General features: G+C 45.0%; 2 protein-coding genes across 2 annotated transcripts; one reads left to right on the top strand and one right to left on the bottom strand.

The window, feature by feature from the left end:
- Positions 1 to 1,663: 1,663 nt before the first annotated feature.
- LOC306947537 (retinol dehydrogenase 12-like) lies at positions 1,664 to 7,436 on the bottom strand (the record flags this gene model as incomplete). Its single annotated transcript, XM_079536877.1, has 7 exons — positions 1,664 to 1,766; positions 3,637 to 3,826; positions 4,633 to 4,842; positions 5,046 to 5,150; positions 5,775 to 5,930; positions 6,806 to 6,924; positions 7,339 to 7,436. 7 exons carry the CDS (start codon positions 7,434 to 7,436, stop codon positions 1,664 to 1,666), a joined length of 981 nt encoding a protein of 326 aa, XP_079393003.1.
- A 336-nt stretch (positions 7,437 to 7,772) lies between these two features.
- VTI1B (vesicle transport through interaction with t-SNAREs 1B) lies at positions 7,773 to 14,815 on the top strand (the record flags this gene model as incomplete). The annotated part of the gene is made up of 6 exons (XM_079537632.1): positions 7,773 to 7,887; positions 10,246 to 10,304; positions 11,177 to 11,368; positions 12,479 to 12,652; positions 13,595 to 13,656; positions 14,719 to 14,815. The coding sequence occupies 6 exons, from the start codon at positions 7,773 to 7,775 to the stop codon at positions 14,813 to 14,815; spliced, it is 699 nt and encodes a 232-aa protein (XP_079393758.1).
- Between the last annotated feature and the right edge of the window lie 36 nt (positions 14,816 to 14,851).

The following is a 14,851-nucleotide window of genomic DNA, read 5'->3' as shown; positions in this document are numbered from 1 at the left end:
AGTGACTCTAGGATCTTATTCATTTGTTTGAGAAAGACACTGACCTAAAAGGGGAAAATATGGCCTAGAGATGCTTTCTGCTTTTTTTTTTTTATGGTTTGTTGTTCCTGAAATCCCCTTTGATCAGAGCCTGCATGGTAGGTAAACAATCCACTGCTACGGTGTTGAGGGAGGAAAAAAGGTCAAAAAAAGCACAGGGAGAAACAGAAAGGGACTTCAGAATATCAGCTAAAATTATTATTTTTTTTACATTAGTAAGGCAGTGCAGATACCAGCAAAAACAAGTGAAATGCATCATTTCTGAAATTTTCTTCAAAAAATTGCTGTAAAAAGGAAATGGCTCTATTTAGTATTGATCGGAGGTAGCATGGGACTGATGTACGTGGATAGCTTCCAGACATCATGAATCATAACATAAGCATTTGCTTCCCAACACTGGCAGTTGGTCAGAGGAGTGTTCAAACATGGGTCTAAATACTTCTGGATTTTTTTTTTCCAGAAAAAGATAATCCTGTGAGCTATGGCACTTGTTGAGTTAAGCAGCTAAAAAAACCCTATTTTTCAGAAACAATCTTGGATGATGGATCCCATTATATCCATTTTCACTAGAGCTCCAAGGGAGTAAGCTCATGAGGACGTGGTTTGACTGAGCTGCCTTTTGACTATGCAGGCTGTATGGTACAGTGAGGTCAGGCTGGTAGCCATGGCTAGCTGTGGCCCATAGCTGCTCGGATTTGTATTCTTTTTCTGTCCTGTGACTAAACTGACCATAATATCAGGATAGCACTGGCCCCTGCTTCAGCTATTTAGCTCAAGGTAGTTTGCTGTCAGAGCAAATTCAATGCTAAAGCCTCAGTGGAAATCAATTGTTGTTTTTCAGCGCAGTTAACTTTCTTTTTAATTAAATCTGCTTTTTTCCAGGCTTGTAAATCACTTAAGTACAGCTTAGATTTTTATTAGGACAAGTTTTATACCATCTTTGCTTAGTGTTTCCACAGCAGAGATTGTTAACTGTTTTGAATAAAATAACTAGCCACTGCCCAATTTCACCATTCCTGCAGGTTTTAACCTTCCAGCTAGCTGCACTGACAGCTGTGTTCCCAAAAGATGAACCAGTCTTACTTCACAGGCTAGAGGTGTTTAGAGAACACGGAAAATAATGCTTGATCCTAGTTAGGCCAGCACTTGTTTCTGAGTGTTTGTGAGCATTTATATTACATGTAATTGCCAGAAACATGACTACTTGTACTCTGCCCTGTCAAATATTAGGAACAAAAAATGACCTTGTAAATCTAGTTTTTAACATTTTACTATTGCTGGTATGGAAAAAGAGACTAAAGCAAAAAGCAACTTTCAATACAGGTGATCTAAAGCTAAGATGATAACCTCCATTTCTATTCTAAAGCCACAGGACAACAGCCTCTAGCTGTTGTGAGTTACCAATGATTGCTCACAGTATTGGTGCTCTAATTTTCCAGCTACAAAAAGGGATGCTTTGCTTTCTAATCTCAATCATTAAGTGTAGCATTCCAGAAAATCATACTGGACTGCATCCACAGAACCATCACAAGGGCAGCTGAAGTACCAGTGTTCTTGGCAGCAGTGCTCTTCCCAAGAGTAGCATCACTGTGCTCAGCCACATACACACAGATGGCTGCACTGCTCAGTCCCACTGGATGCCGAGGAGCTCACAGCTCACATTCCAGAGCTTCTTTGCTGTCTCATCATCCCGACCCCATGGAGATACATACGCTGGCCGGCAATCACTGTAAGAGGAATATTATTATTATTTTTAAAATCAAAAATCTCTAGCTGTACACTGAAATGGCTATGATAAAGTGAGGGAATTGCTTTTAATCCATGAAGCTTCAAGACCAAGTAAAGAAGGGTAGGGAGGGTGGGAGTTAGACTGGGAAGAATCTTTCCTGGTGGCACCAAAAACTAGCAACTAAGTATAGCTCTATCTGCCACCTTGATGTTTACAGAACTTTATTTATATTCTGCTGTATACTCATCACTGTGAGTTCTCATTAGTATTACTGAAAAAGATTATAAATGCTAACCAGGCTGTGCAGGAGTACTTCTCTAGCAAGTTATAACTAAGTTCCTCAAACAAACCTTTCGAAACTGGTTATCCCGTCCTATTCATCCCACTATATTGCCACTGCGTGAAAGGTAAAGCTGCCTCTGAATATAATACTGTAATAACTATATATGGTTTCACATTAATGCCATTTTCATTATCCTCTGAACTACAGCCCCTTTCTTCTCAGCTCCTGCAATCTGGCAGTAGTACGTTGTCTGGACTAGGGATTGTGTGTTCTCATCTGTAATGCTAGATGCTGCATGTTACATAAAAATTTAAGAGAACAAATGAAATGTAAGATTTCTATCCTTTCTAGTGTTCTTATATCCCAAAACACACAGTCTCTGATGCTCCTGAAGACTGGCAGGCTGCTTGTTTAATATACATACATTGCCTGGAAAGTTGAAAGGCTTTCAGGCCAATCCAGTGTAAAACCAGGCCTGTGTGAGATTTACTGTGAAGGCTATTGTTTTCCTATCAAGTTCAAAACTCTGCTTTTTTATGACTTTAAAATCTACCAAAGCTTTCTGTACTCTAGTGCAGTACCCCACTTCTATTCTCAGAAAAACAGTGAGTCTTGCACAGAAGATTAAGGCATCTATTTATATATTCAAGTCCGATTAAGATAAACAAATACCCAAGTGAAGATCAAAGTCATTACAGAGACTAATCTGGTTGCTTATCACAAGAAAGGAGAGCTCTGAAAAGAAACTAAGGCTTCAGTATTGCTGTTGCAAAGGCAACAGTATTTTTGGGGGGAAAAAAAAACCAAACAACTATGTTAATTTCCTAAATACAGTATTGTTATACTGCTCTACACCCAGCAAGAAACTGACATACACAGCTAAAGGAAACTTGAAATTGCAGTTTCCAAATTTAGGACGATGATGACGTAGAACTGTATAGAGCTGTAGCTTTTTTAAGAGAAAAGACATGATTATGCAGTGTCCTGGAGTAGGTGAAAGGAAATTAAGAAACAATCAGGTTTGTAGAGAGAGCTACAACTAATAGTTTAATAGTTTGCAGGCAAGAATGATAAGCATCCCAGCAGGCGTCTCTTGTAGCTGATGGTCTGTCACACTGGAGAATCCAAGTTATTTTTGTCATGTGCCAGTCCTGAAAATCTTACCTTCTAGCTCTGCAGCACCACCAGACCTCCCCTCTCTTCGGGTGCACAGGCCCTTTTTGCTCCAACAGGGTAAAACTAAACTGATCTCTCCCTGACTGCCTTAGGTGACCTCATTAACTAACCAGCTCTACTGCAATCTAAGGATCAGAGCGCTACAATCGTGACAGCCTTTCCTGCACTTCGAGTCCACTAATACTGCTGGCATGAAATAAAGTGTTGCATAGGTCAGAGATCCCTTCTAATGCAGTATCATCTTCAAGAAATCTAGAAAGGATAGTGCTCTAGTATTTCTCTCACCCTCATTCCAGTAAGATTGAGTTATACCAACCACTTATGTAGTCTCTTCTTAATAATGACAGTAATACTCATTTTTTCTGCCAGTGAGGCTTCACGGTATATCACTCCATCAGCTTGCACCCACCTGAAATATTGTCCTGTCACAGATTCTAGCTCCTCTGCTACTGCACAGTACACACTGGTCTGAGCTCCTTCCCATGGAGTCTTCAAGAAGAATGAAAATATCCTCCACAGCCATGACATTACAAATGAGTGCCGGACCAGCTCAGAATGGACAGAGCCAGGATGGAGAGAGTTTGCTGTGACTTTAGTGCCTATGGTAAAAGAAAGTAGCCCAGGACAAAATTAATGTGTCAGACTGCCTTTAAACAGTGGACTAATATCTTCCTCAATTCCACCTGCAACTATTCTGCAACTTACAGAAGAACTGCTGTGATAAAGGGAGTGTTAATGAAATTTTAAGTGCTACTGCTTTCTAGAGCACTCCCTTGTCCCTTCCAAACAGTGCTGTCACTATATGTCTTCTGCACAACAGTGTACCAGAGAGCCTGATGTTCAAACAGCAGCAATTTCTAGTGGACTTTAGACAGCAAGAGATTTCTTTGACTTACTGTACTACAATTAGAGAAGATACTGCTTAAGTTTACAAAAAGGACTGAATAATAAGGCCGATACATATGTTGTGACTTAAGAGATACTGTCTAGCCCTGTGCTTCTATTTTACAGCCCTTCACCACTGAAGGCAGCTACAACTGCCTTAGTTTGTCCACAAGAGATTGCAGTTCGACACAAGTTCCTTTGTTGTTGTTTTTCCCTCTTCAAATTCTACTCACATAGCACAATTGTGTGCTTAGATGCAGCCAGTTTTTGACAAGTGCCAAATTAAAATCAAATCCATTCAACTGTGTCAGGCCACTGACCTCCCATGCCCTGTTGCTGTTAAGATAATTAGTGCTTTAAGTTTCCTAGTTCCATGGATGAGATACTTTTTCCCTTCCAACAGAGAGCTCTCAGTGACCCTTGTTTCAAACCATTTCATTTTTGCACAGGCTTTTTTTTCCCTGTCCTCCTCACCCACACTGCTCAAGAGCCAAGGAAACCACTCTCTGCTGGGACTTGCCTTGCAGCCGCCTTGCCAGCTCTCGGGTGAAAAGGACATTGGCCAACTTGCTGTGACAGTAGGCGAGGCCACGATTGTAGCTCTTCTCGCCATTGAGGTCATGGAAGCGGATTCGGCCTCCGTGATGAGCCAGTGAGGACACGTTCACAATGCGGGATGGTGCAGACTGCTTCAGACGCTCCAGTAATAAGAAGGTTAAAAGAAAATGACCTGGGGGTGAGAAGAAATTCAGTTCTTCTCTGAAGGGTTTCCCCACTGGAATCACAAAGTACTTTCAATGTGCTTATTATGAGCTATAGCTTTCCTCCTTCCAATCTAACCACAAGAAGGAAAAATGAAAGCACCTGGAAGCAGGATTTCCCACTGGCTTTTTCCAGAGATATGAAATGAAAACCTGACTCCACTGGCCTTACCAAGATGATTCACTCCCAGGTGCATCTCAAAGCCATCGGCTGTCTTGGAGTAAGGGCATAACATTACCCCAGCATTATTAATGAGGATATGAAGTTCCTTCTCTTCTGCAAGAAAGAAAAAAGACATCAATCATTAAATACAGAGATGGAATACAGACAGACACAAGTCAGACAAAAAAGAAAACCCATGCCGAAGAGGCAGCCACACTGCTTCTGTAAAATAAGGATAACTCTCCTACCATCAACTCGCCCATGGCCTCCGGCAAGCTCCTGCTGTAAACCACAACAGCCAGCATGGCACAGAGATGCATGGGTCAGGAATCTGATGTTAGCTAAAAATCGCTGGCACCATAACAGAACTCCCTTCTTGCCTGAAGACACCAACAATAATGGAGGGTGGGGCTGCCTTCTCATTTTTCTGCCTTTGCTCAGAATAGATATTGTTGCACAGAACAATTCCAGATACTACAAATGAAATCCATACAACAAAGGGGAAGATGCTTTCATAGTCACATCAGCAGCATGCAGCATTGTACAACACCCTCAATTTCTGCTTTAAAACCCATGATATGCATGTGGTCACACAGGAAGTCAACAGCAGCGTAGGAATAGAGCAGGGCAATAGTCCTCCCGACGTACGCTCTGTTGTACCCCTCCCTTAGCTCCAGAAAGCAGACAGCAGTTGCTGGCAAAATACGCACACTGAAAACAAGGATCCAGAGGTCATACCTGCTAGAAAGCTGTTTGCAAACTCCCGGATGGACTTTGTATCAGCCAAGTCCAACTTTTTCACAATGACTTCCTGATTGTTTGTCTCAGCTCGGATTTCACGTGCTGCAGCTTCTGCCTTTGCTATGTCTCTGCAGGCAACAATCACCCTTGCGCCTGCAAGGAGGAAAAAGAACACAAACGGATGTCACTGGGAGCACAGTGCATGGCCAGAGCTGGGACAAGGGCCGACCACTCAATGCTTACAATGTATTGTTTCCTATGGAACTGACTTCAGTTCAGGGGAGAAGCTAACAAGCACAAAAACTCTTCTCATAGATTGTTAGCTCCAAGCCAGCCCAGAACCTCTTTTCAGACAAGGAAAATGCACATCTGAAGTGCCTCTGTCCAGCTTCTCCCAGTCAGGTGAGTGCACTGCTGCCCTGGTATGGCCAGTTTGTACATGTGGCACTAAGGCCTACAGCACACAGAGATGCCTGGACTCCAGCCAGAGCAATTTCTAACATGGATAGTTTCACTGCCTTGATAGTTACCAAAAAACATTTAAACCAATTTTAAAACGTGAGCAACTGAAACACAACAGCAGCAGATCTGAGCCATTTCCCAGCCCCAAACAAGGATAGCCCTGTGACTCCAGGCACTTGCCTGGTCCTCTCCAAGTGGCCACAGTGCTGAGTATTTCCACGTGCTGGGACACGGTGTCAGGGTTCAAGCAGTGAAGGCAGCTGAGAACTGGGGAGCTGCACTTCAGGAGTTACAGCCCTGTTTGAGGGAACTTCAGAAGGTGGCTCTTAGATGGAAGCACGGCCCCAGGCTCAGTAACTCCGGGGGCCATCAGGCTCCACACCACGGTATATGGTGCCAGATCACATCAGTTCCAATTAGCACTGTCTCTTCTAAGTGCGGTTAAGCCAGGAGAACAGATTAGCAGCCGCTGCGGGACACCGACTGCGCAGAGAGAATCACGCAGCGATCCTGCCTTGGGCGCAGAGAGGAGAGCCGCACCCGCTCGCAGCGTGACGCTGACTTGCCTCTCCGGGCGAGCTCCCTGGCGGTCTCTTTCCCGATGCCGGTGTTGGCGCCCGTGATCACCGCCACCTTCCCGTCCAGCCTGGCCGCGGACCCGCACCGCCCTCCGGCCACGTACCGCCTGCAAGAGAGCGGTGGGACTCGAAGGCGGCTTCGACTTCGCCAACCGCTCGGGCACCGCGGCACGGCCGGCCCGGGCCCGCCGCAACGCTCCGCTCCGTCCGCGCCGGTGGGGCCGCGGCTCCCATTGGCTGTCAGCGGGGCTCCGAGCGCCGCGGCCAATGGGCTCCGCGCGGCGCCGTGGGGCGAACCCGGGCCACCGGCGCCCGACCGCCCCGTGCCGCGGCTGCCGCCGGCCCCTCCATGAGAACGGCGCGAGTAGTCGGCTGCCGCCACTCAGATACCGCCGCCGGAGCGGCGTTAACAAAAAAGCCCTTTGTATTTCTCCTCCCCCCAGCAAAGAATCGAGCGAAGCAGCCCAAACGCGAACCCCGACGGCACGGAGCCCCCGCGCGGCTCCCCCAGCGCCCCGCACCTGACATAGGGCGCCGCCGCCAGCATCAGGAGGGGCACGGACACGGCAGCGCCCAGCACCGCGCCCCAGCAGCTCGGCATCGCCGCCGCCAGCTCCATCCACGCCGCGTCCGCACCGATCGCGCCCGGAAGAGCCGAGGCCGCCCCGCCCGGGAACATGGGCGGTGGCCGCGCGTGGGGCGGGCCGAGGGCGGGCCGGAGCACCCAGAGGCGGGGCCGTCCCGAAACTGCGTGCGGCCCCGCGACTACAGCTCCCGGCGGGCAGCGCGCTGCGAGGCCCTCCCTCCGCTGCGGCTGCCTCGGTGCCGCCCGGAGCAGGCCGCCGTCAGGCGTGGGGACTCCGCATTGCGCAGGCGCGGGACCCCGCGGTCGATGGCGGAAGCGCGGCCGGGAAGCGGCGCGTAGCCCCGAATCGGCGGGAGGCGGCCGCTCGCTATGGCGATCCGCGGCCCCGCGTCCTCGGAGCACCTGGAGCGGCTGCACGAGATCTTCCGCGGGCTGCACGGGGAGCTGCGGGTCGTGCCGGAGCGGCTGCGGGGCGGCGCGGCGGGTGAGGCGGGGCGGCTCCGTCTCGTCGCTTTTGTCGGCTTCGCGGAGGCTTCGTCCGCGGCGCGCGGGAGGACCGCGGTGCGGTGAGGCTCCGAGGCCCGGCCCGGCGCCGCCCGAACCGCGGGGCTCGTCTCGGCCCGTTCCTAGCGCCCGGGCTTCGCTTACGCTCTCGGCTGCGGGCTTGGCGGAGAAGGGGAAGTGGCCGCGGAGGGCCGCTCCGCTGCGGGAAGCACCGCCTGGGTGTGAGTGAGGAGCGAGGGCGGCGGCGTTGCAGCAGCGCTGCCCTCGGGCCTCCCAGTGTCCGGGCCGGTCTTCCTCTGCGCCTTGAGTGGGTTCATACCGCATTTGGGCTTAAAGTCATAAACCCGAGAAACAACGGTGTGCTCAGAGTACGGCAGTCTGTGTGCTCGGTGACGCCAGGCTATGAGTAGTGCAACGTTTCACTTCTTTTCCCAGTTTCAGTCTAATACCGCTTGAAGTTCGGGGTCGCCATCCTTGTCATTTCCAGAAAGTACAGCAGGAGAAAGACTTAAAACTGTGAGCCACAGCTTTCAAGAAGAGTGTAGATGGGAGGAAGAAGAGGCTGCCCAAAGAAGCTGTGGAGTCTCCTTCTCTAGGGATATTTAAGACCCTCTTGAATGCTTTCCTTTGCGACCTGCAGGGAACCTGCTTTAGCAGGGGGTTGAACAGGGTGATCCCCAGAGGTTCTTTCTGAACCGTACAGTTCTGTGATTAAAAACTGCCTATATTTTGCTGGCAGTCACCAAGAAGGAAAAGCATAAAGGAAGGAATACCCTTTTGTGGAGAAGTTTGATCTGGGCATCATTTCCGTAAAATTAGTGGGAGGTGGTTTGCAGGGAAGGGTGAGATTTTTTGCTGCTTGAAATCCAAACTCAGCCCATTTTTGGGAAAAGAATGGTGAGAGCCCACCCTCACACACTGAAAAAATACCCCAGAACACTCGAGTTTCAAAGAACAGAGATTTCTGGTAGAAAATTCTCATTTCCTTGCAGAAAAGAGAGTTATCAGTTTTGTGGAAAAAAGTAAACCTTTGCCAATTCCCAAACAGGGAATTTTGAGCGGTGGCTTTAAACAGAATATTGACAGGCAGCAATTTCTTCCATGCTTGAAGATCATAAGCAGACTACAAACATTTTTCAGACGTGCTTTGAAATGTTAATATGATGGATTTATTCCTCAAATTTGTCGCTGAAAAAAAGAACACTGCTGTTTTTGGGAAGTATTGACAAGGGTGTTCAAGTGAAGTCAGGAATTTGTCTCTGGTGAAGGCATTTATAAGGCATTATTTGCTGCCTGTGCACACATGGGTCTTCATTTTTCGCACTGTCATGAAGTCTGTGGGACAATAAATGGTGTCCTGTGTACTCTGAGATGACTGGTACCTTTCCAGACTGCAGGGAAGACAGAATGTGTCATTGTTGGACTATCAGGGGCAGAAGTGTGGAAATGTTCTCTCACTCTCCGTGAACAAGAAAATAAATTCTCAGATCTGGAACCAAGCATTTTCTTCCTTCCTAACTTATAAGAAGGCATTTTAAACAGCATCAATCAGTTTCAACTGTAGATACTGTCCTCTGAGCAAATAGTTAGTTGTCTTTTTCAACTGGTTCTGTTTCGATTGATTGAAAGTGAAGTCTCACAGATGTTCATGGACACGTGGGTGATGTTTCTGTGGCTGAAGTGCAGTGCTGTACTGATCCGACTGGGGGCACCCAAAGAGGGTAAAATACTGCTTTAGGTCTCAATTGGTTTGAGACAGCAGCAGTTGTTCAAGAGGACAGTGTGTTCACCAAGGGAGTAAAGTGACCTGCACGAACAGAATAGCGACTTTAGAAAGTTGTCTGTTGTTGTGTGCCCATGTCCTCGCTAGCAGCCTGGCCGTTCAAGCATTTGCATCAGCACAAACCTACATGGCAGAAAAGCAGGGGAGGAGCTGAGGGCAGTCAATTTAGGAACCCACTAAGTCAGCATTTCCTGCAATGTGAAACTTATTCTGTCTTAAGTGCACTACAGGTCAAGCTCAGGAGCTTAATGGGGACTTGAACTGAAAGGGAAGGGCCATGGTGTGGGCATGGCGCATCCACAGGATGGGCTGTTTTTAAGTATTTTGATCAAACAACCAATGTCATCCCTGAAAAGAGACGTATTTGGACAACCTGATCTGGTGTATTGATGTTGGCTTTAATCTCAGAGCACTCTGTAAGGTGCTAGTCTTGTTTGAGCGGTTGTTTTTAAAGGACTGCAAGGATGCAAAAACCCGATTTGCTGGAAATCAAGCTTTCGAGTTCTGCTCTAATTTTGCCTGGGCTTATCTCACATGTTGCTTTCTCTTCTGCAGAGGAGAAGAAAAAGCTAATTCGGGAGTTTGATGAGAAACAGCGCGAAGCAAATGAAACGGTAAGCTTAAGTGTGAAATTGCGGCCTTTCTGGACAGTTAAAATGTTGATTGCCTTAAAATGGACAGTATCCCAAGTTTTACTTTAATGTTCTTATGTTGGCAGACAAATGTATTTTTTAATTTCTTTGATTCATGGTGTGATTAATATGTCTGTATTCGTTATATAGACAGATGCAGACAAGGATGCTTTTTCTGTCCGGTGCTCTGGATATTGCCTTCCCTTTGTTGAACGAAGGAGAGTGGTAAAGCTGCAGTTAGAATTGCTGGAGATCACAGACAGGACACACAGGGAATCTGCTTTATGTTTTTTTTAATTGCTGTTTGGTGTTTCTTTGTTTTTTGCTGCCTTACCTTCACATAAGTATTAACCACATCTTTCTGCAATAATCTGGTGAATGGCCAAATGTCAGGGACTTTAAATGTTTGCAGCCTCTGTAGTATGGGCTTCCTGGGCAGCAGGTGACATGGGACAGAGCAAAAAACCCGAGGACTTGTCTTTCTAGGCAAAACTGCATCACGCTTTGTTTTCTTACTGATGTGCTCCTGTGCTGACTTATAACTCGATGTGTGTTGTTTGCTTGTTTTGTTTTACCACAACAGTTGCAACAGAAATCTCCTCTGGCTCTTCCTGGGAGAACTGTTTCTGAATTCTTTTTGTTGAGGCACTGTACAGCTGAAACCCCAGGCGGTTTGAACTACGTTGCGGGAGTGGTGTAGTTGATAACAGATGAGGGGCATGGGGTTAATCGTTCCCTCCTACACCCTGTATCACATAATAACGTGTGAATTTCTTCATCTAGTGATGAGTACTGGATACAGCTGCTCGTAAGAATAAATTTGATGCTGTAAAATAAATTTTCTTTCCTTTAAGCTCCGGGAAATGGAAGAAGAACTGAAGTACGCTCCTCTACCGTTCCGCAATCAAATGATGAGCAAAATCCGGGCATACAGAAGGGACCTCTCCATGTTCCAGAGGGAGATAAGAAGCACAGATTTGGGATTGGGCCCCGGAAGTCAAGGGGATATGAAATATGGAATCTTTTCCACAGAAAATGAACAGAGTGTGAGCATCTGGTAGAAACTGTATTTAAACCTTCTGTGATTGTTTACAGTAATGTTTCAGATACATTGCTTACAGTGTTTCTGGTTTTAATCCACTTGCTTTCTTGTATAACTGTCTGTGTATCTCTTTGTGTGTAACAAGAGTATCTTGGGAAGGGGAAGAAAAGCCTAGAACTCATAAGAGAGCTTTTCTGTTCTAAAACACAGATACAAGTGTAATCAAAATGGTAACATGTGGTTGATTACCTATGCAATGTGTGTTTAAGAGACTTGTTAAGGGTACTGAAATACTTTATTTAATCACTACCCTGATGAGAAGAACGGTAAGCTGATCTTGATTTTAACTCCAAAATGGGATGAAAGTCACATACACTGTATAGGTTCTTCTGTAGTGTCTTCTCTAAAGCAATCTCAGTTTTTTTTATACTTTCTGGAAACTATTTAGTCTTCCTGTATATTGCACAGTATGGCTGTGTTGCTGCAGAGCAAGAAATACAGTGGTTTACCACATCTGTTTAGGTATGTCCAAGAGCAGAGAGACTGAATTTGCTTACTGTGTTCAGAGAGGTGTCTATATAGAAAATTTGTGGAAGTGGTTTTTTTGTTTCTCTGCCTTAGTTAAGAAAGGTTTGAGGGAATTTCCATAATACAGTAGCTAGGTACATTTTTGCATTTGATTCTTCTTGATTGCATCTGGGAGCAGGATGGTGGGTCAGACTTTTGAAGCTTAAGAAAATATTCTTATGTTGAGCTACCTCTTCACCCTGAGGTCAGCAAACATTTCTTGCTCTCTATCTGTGGCTACTGGCTTGCAAAGAGGAGCTTTGTTACTTAGCAGTCCATCTGCTAGTGCTTTTTGTCTGTGACTGAGTAATCTCCTAATAATCTCCCTGGCAATTAGCTGTAGTGTCAGAAATGAGACTGACATTAAATCTGAACAAAAGGGAAGCATCTGGAAGAGCCCACATACTATTTTCATACAGTTACTTGATAGAACAGTGAATTATTTCAAAGATTGTAGCTAAATGTCTTAACTCTTTAGCTGCGTACCCTTCTTTCTGAATATGTCAGAAGCCTGGTGTTTAATGGTTAAACATATGTTATTTTTCAGACTAATCTGCAGTCACAGAGAGTGCTGCTTCTCCAGGGAACAGATAGTCTGAACCGAGCCAGTCAGAGCATTGAGCGCTCACACCGGATTGCTGCTGAAACAGATCGGATTGGCACTGATATCATTGAAGAACTTGGGGAGCAGCGAGAGCAACTGGAACGCACCAAGAGCAGAGTAAGTGGAGAACCTGTGGGCCGTGTGCTCACATGTGCTCACACAGCCCAGGGTTAGCTTAGGGGGAAATGTATGCCAGTCATTGTACTCGGAGATCCCCAGATGTGGTGAGCCGGTTGACGCTTGAACATACCAAAGGCTGCCACATTGCTGTGTTGTGCTCTTAAAAGGAACATCTTCCTCTAGACTGACCCAAAGCATCTGCTACTGTGTCTGTGCAAGGCCGGGTGATTAAATCCATCTACTACTGCTTAAAAATTTAGCATTGTTAAAAAAACTACTGATCTAAAAAATGCTAGGGGGTTGCCCACCACGTAAGATTAACAGTAAAGGTTTAGATTTGGGAGACATAAGTTCCTTTAATTAAGTAAAATTTAATGGCAGCAGCTAACACTAACCTTGCAATATTTGTATGTTAGCTGAGGCAACAGCTTGGTTCATTTCTGAGCGTTACCAAGCTGAAATGGATCATCCATTAACAGTTCAGTGGTCAAATACATTGGGTCACACAGGCCTGTCAGGGCAACATGTTTATGTTCTTTGCTGGAAACTTAATTGCTTTTCAAACAGTTCTAGATACGCACTAGAGGAGAACATGATAACAGATGGCAATTGTATTGACAACTAGATAAATTAAACCAATTTAATAAAAGGGCCTCATACCAACTTTGTAATAATTGTAGTAGGGTGTTTGTAAATTTCTTGGAATCTTTGTGTGTACTTAAAGGAATATATCCCTGTCAGCCTTATTTCTGCCTTATTAAGGAGACAGCTACTCCTTTTGTACTGTGCCCGCAGAGCAGTGTTGTCTCTGAATTTTGAGAATATATAGTTAACATTGATCACATTTGTTGGTGTTTAAATGTTACAATTAAGAATTGCATTTGCATGTTTAGAACTGTATGTTTTTTCAAGTGGCAAATAACTTTTGTTTCTTCTTAGTTGGTGAATACAAGTGAAAACTTAAGCAAGAGTCGTAAGATTCTGCGTTCCATGTCCAGGAGGTGAGTAGCACCTGACTTAGAATGGTGCAGTATTCAGAAAGTCATGTTGTTGCTTACCAGTTTATGGAAAAAAATACTACAGTGTTAACTGGAACTTTGGGGAGATTTTAGGGCATGTGCAAACAGATTGTGTGGTGTGATTATGCTAATTTGTATTTTTTTCTTTCTGGTAATTACTTAATGGAATTGTGAGTGAACACTACTGAATTTGTGTTGCGAATTATTTGTATCCAGTTTTATTAAGATAATACTGGGGTTACAACAATCAGGCATGATAGATTGTAGTGGTGGGAGGGATTTTGTCTAAATTACTGTCTGTTTCTAAAGGTAACTTTTGAATAGTGTTTATTCAGATTGGCAGACACTGTGCCATAAATCACTGCAGCATTAAGTGATTTAGATGTCTGATGACAGAGACAAATCTGTTTAGCCCACAGGAATGCCTTAGCATAGCTTGACTGTTATTTGAGAAACACTGAGCTTGACCCTACCCTGCATTGATGACTAAAGCCTTGGTTGCTTAAGTGTATTTATGGTTTAATTGTGTGGTTTAATTATTCTCATAAACCAGTTCATGGAATATTTTTTCAGTAGGTACTTATGGTCTAACAAGCTTTTTCCTTTATACTTACCATAATTTCCGTTAGCAACAATTTTCAAAGAGAAAAGTACATTAAATTGAGATTTCTAATCTTAATTCAACTGTGTAGTTTCAAATAAAATTAGCACAATATAGGGTTTAAAGCTGCAGCAGTCCAACTTACATGTTCCTTTGTGCTTAATTGAATAAACAGGCACACACAGAGCAGGATGCTCTGCCTTACTGGGGAATGGGGGCAGAGGAAAAGAACAGAACTACAGTTATTGAAATAAAAGATGGAATACAAAATTTCAGGAAAAATTAAATGGGCAAACACTAAGCTTGCCTTCTTGCTTGTTAAGTTCTATTTAAAATAGTACTAGCTGAAACAGGGAAGCTACTTTTTGAAGGTAAGAATCAGCTTTTTTATTATAAAAACAACCTTGGATTATTTGTGTTTTTTATTATTTTTTTAACTCTAGAATAGCCACTAATAAGTTGTTGCTGTCGATCATCATCATCCTGGAACTAGCCATCCTAGGAGGTGTGGTCTACTACAAGTTCTTTCGCAGTAGATGAACCTTTGTGACTTTGTTTTCCACTGCTGAGGAGTAG

Source organism: Tetrao urogallus (assembly GCF_951394365.1).
Source record: "Tetrao urogallus genome assembly, chromosome: 6".
In the NCBI taxonomy this organism is placed as follows: Eukaryota; Metazoa; Chordata; class Aves; order Galliformes; family Phasianidae; genus Tetrao; species Tetrao urogallus.
The sequence above is the reverse complement of the archived record's forward strand: the minus strand, read 5'-3'. Positions and strand labels throughout refer to the sequence as shown.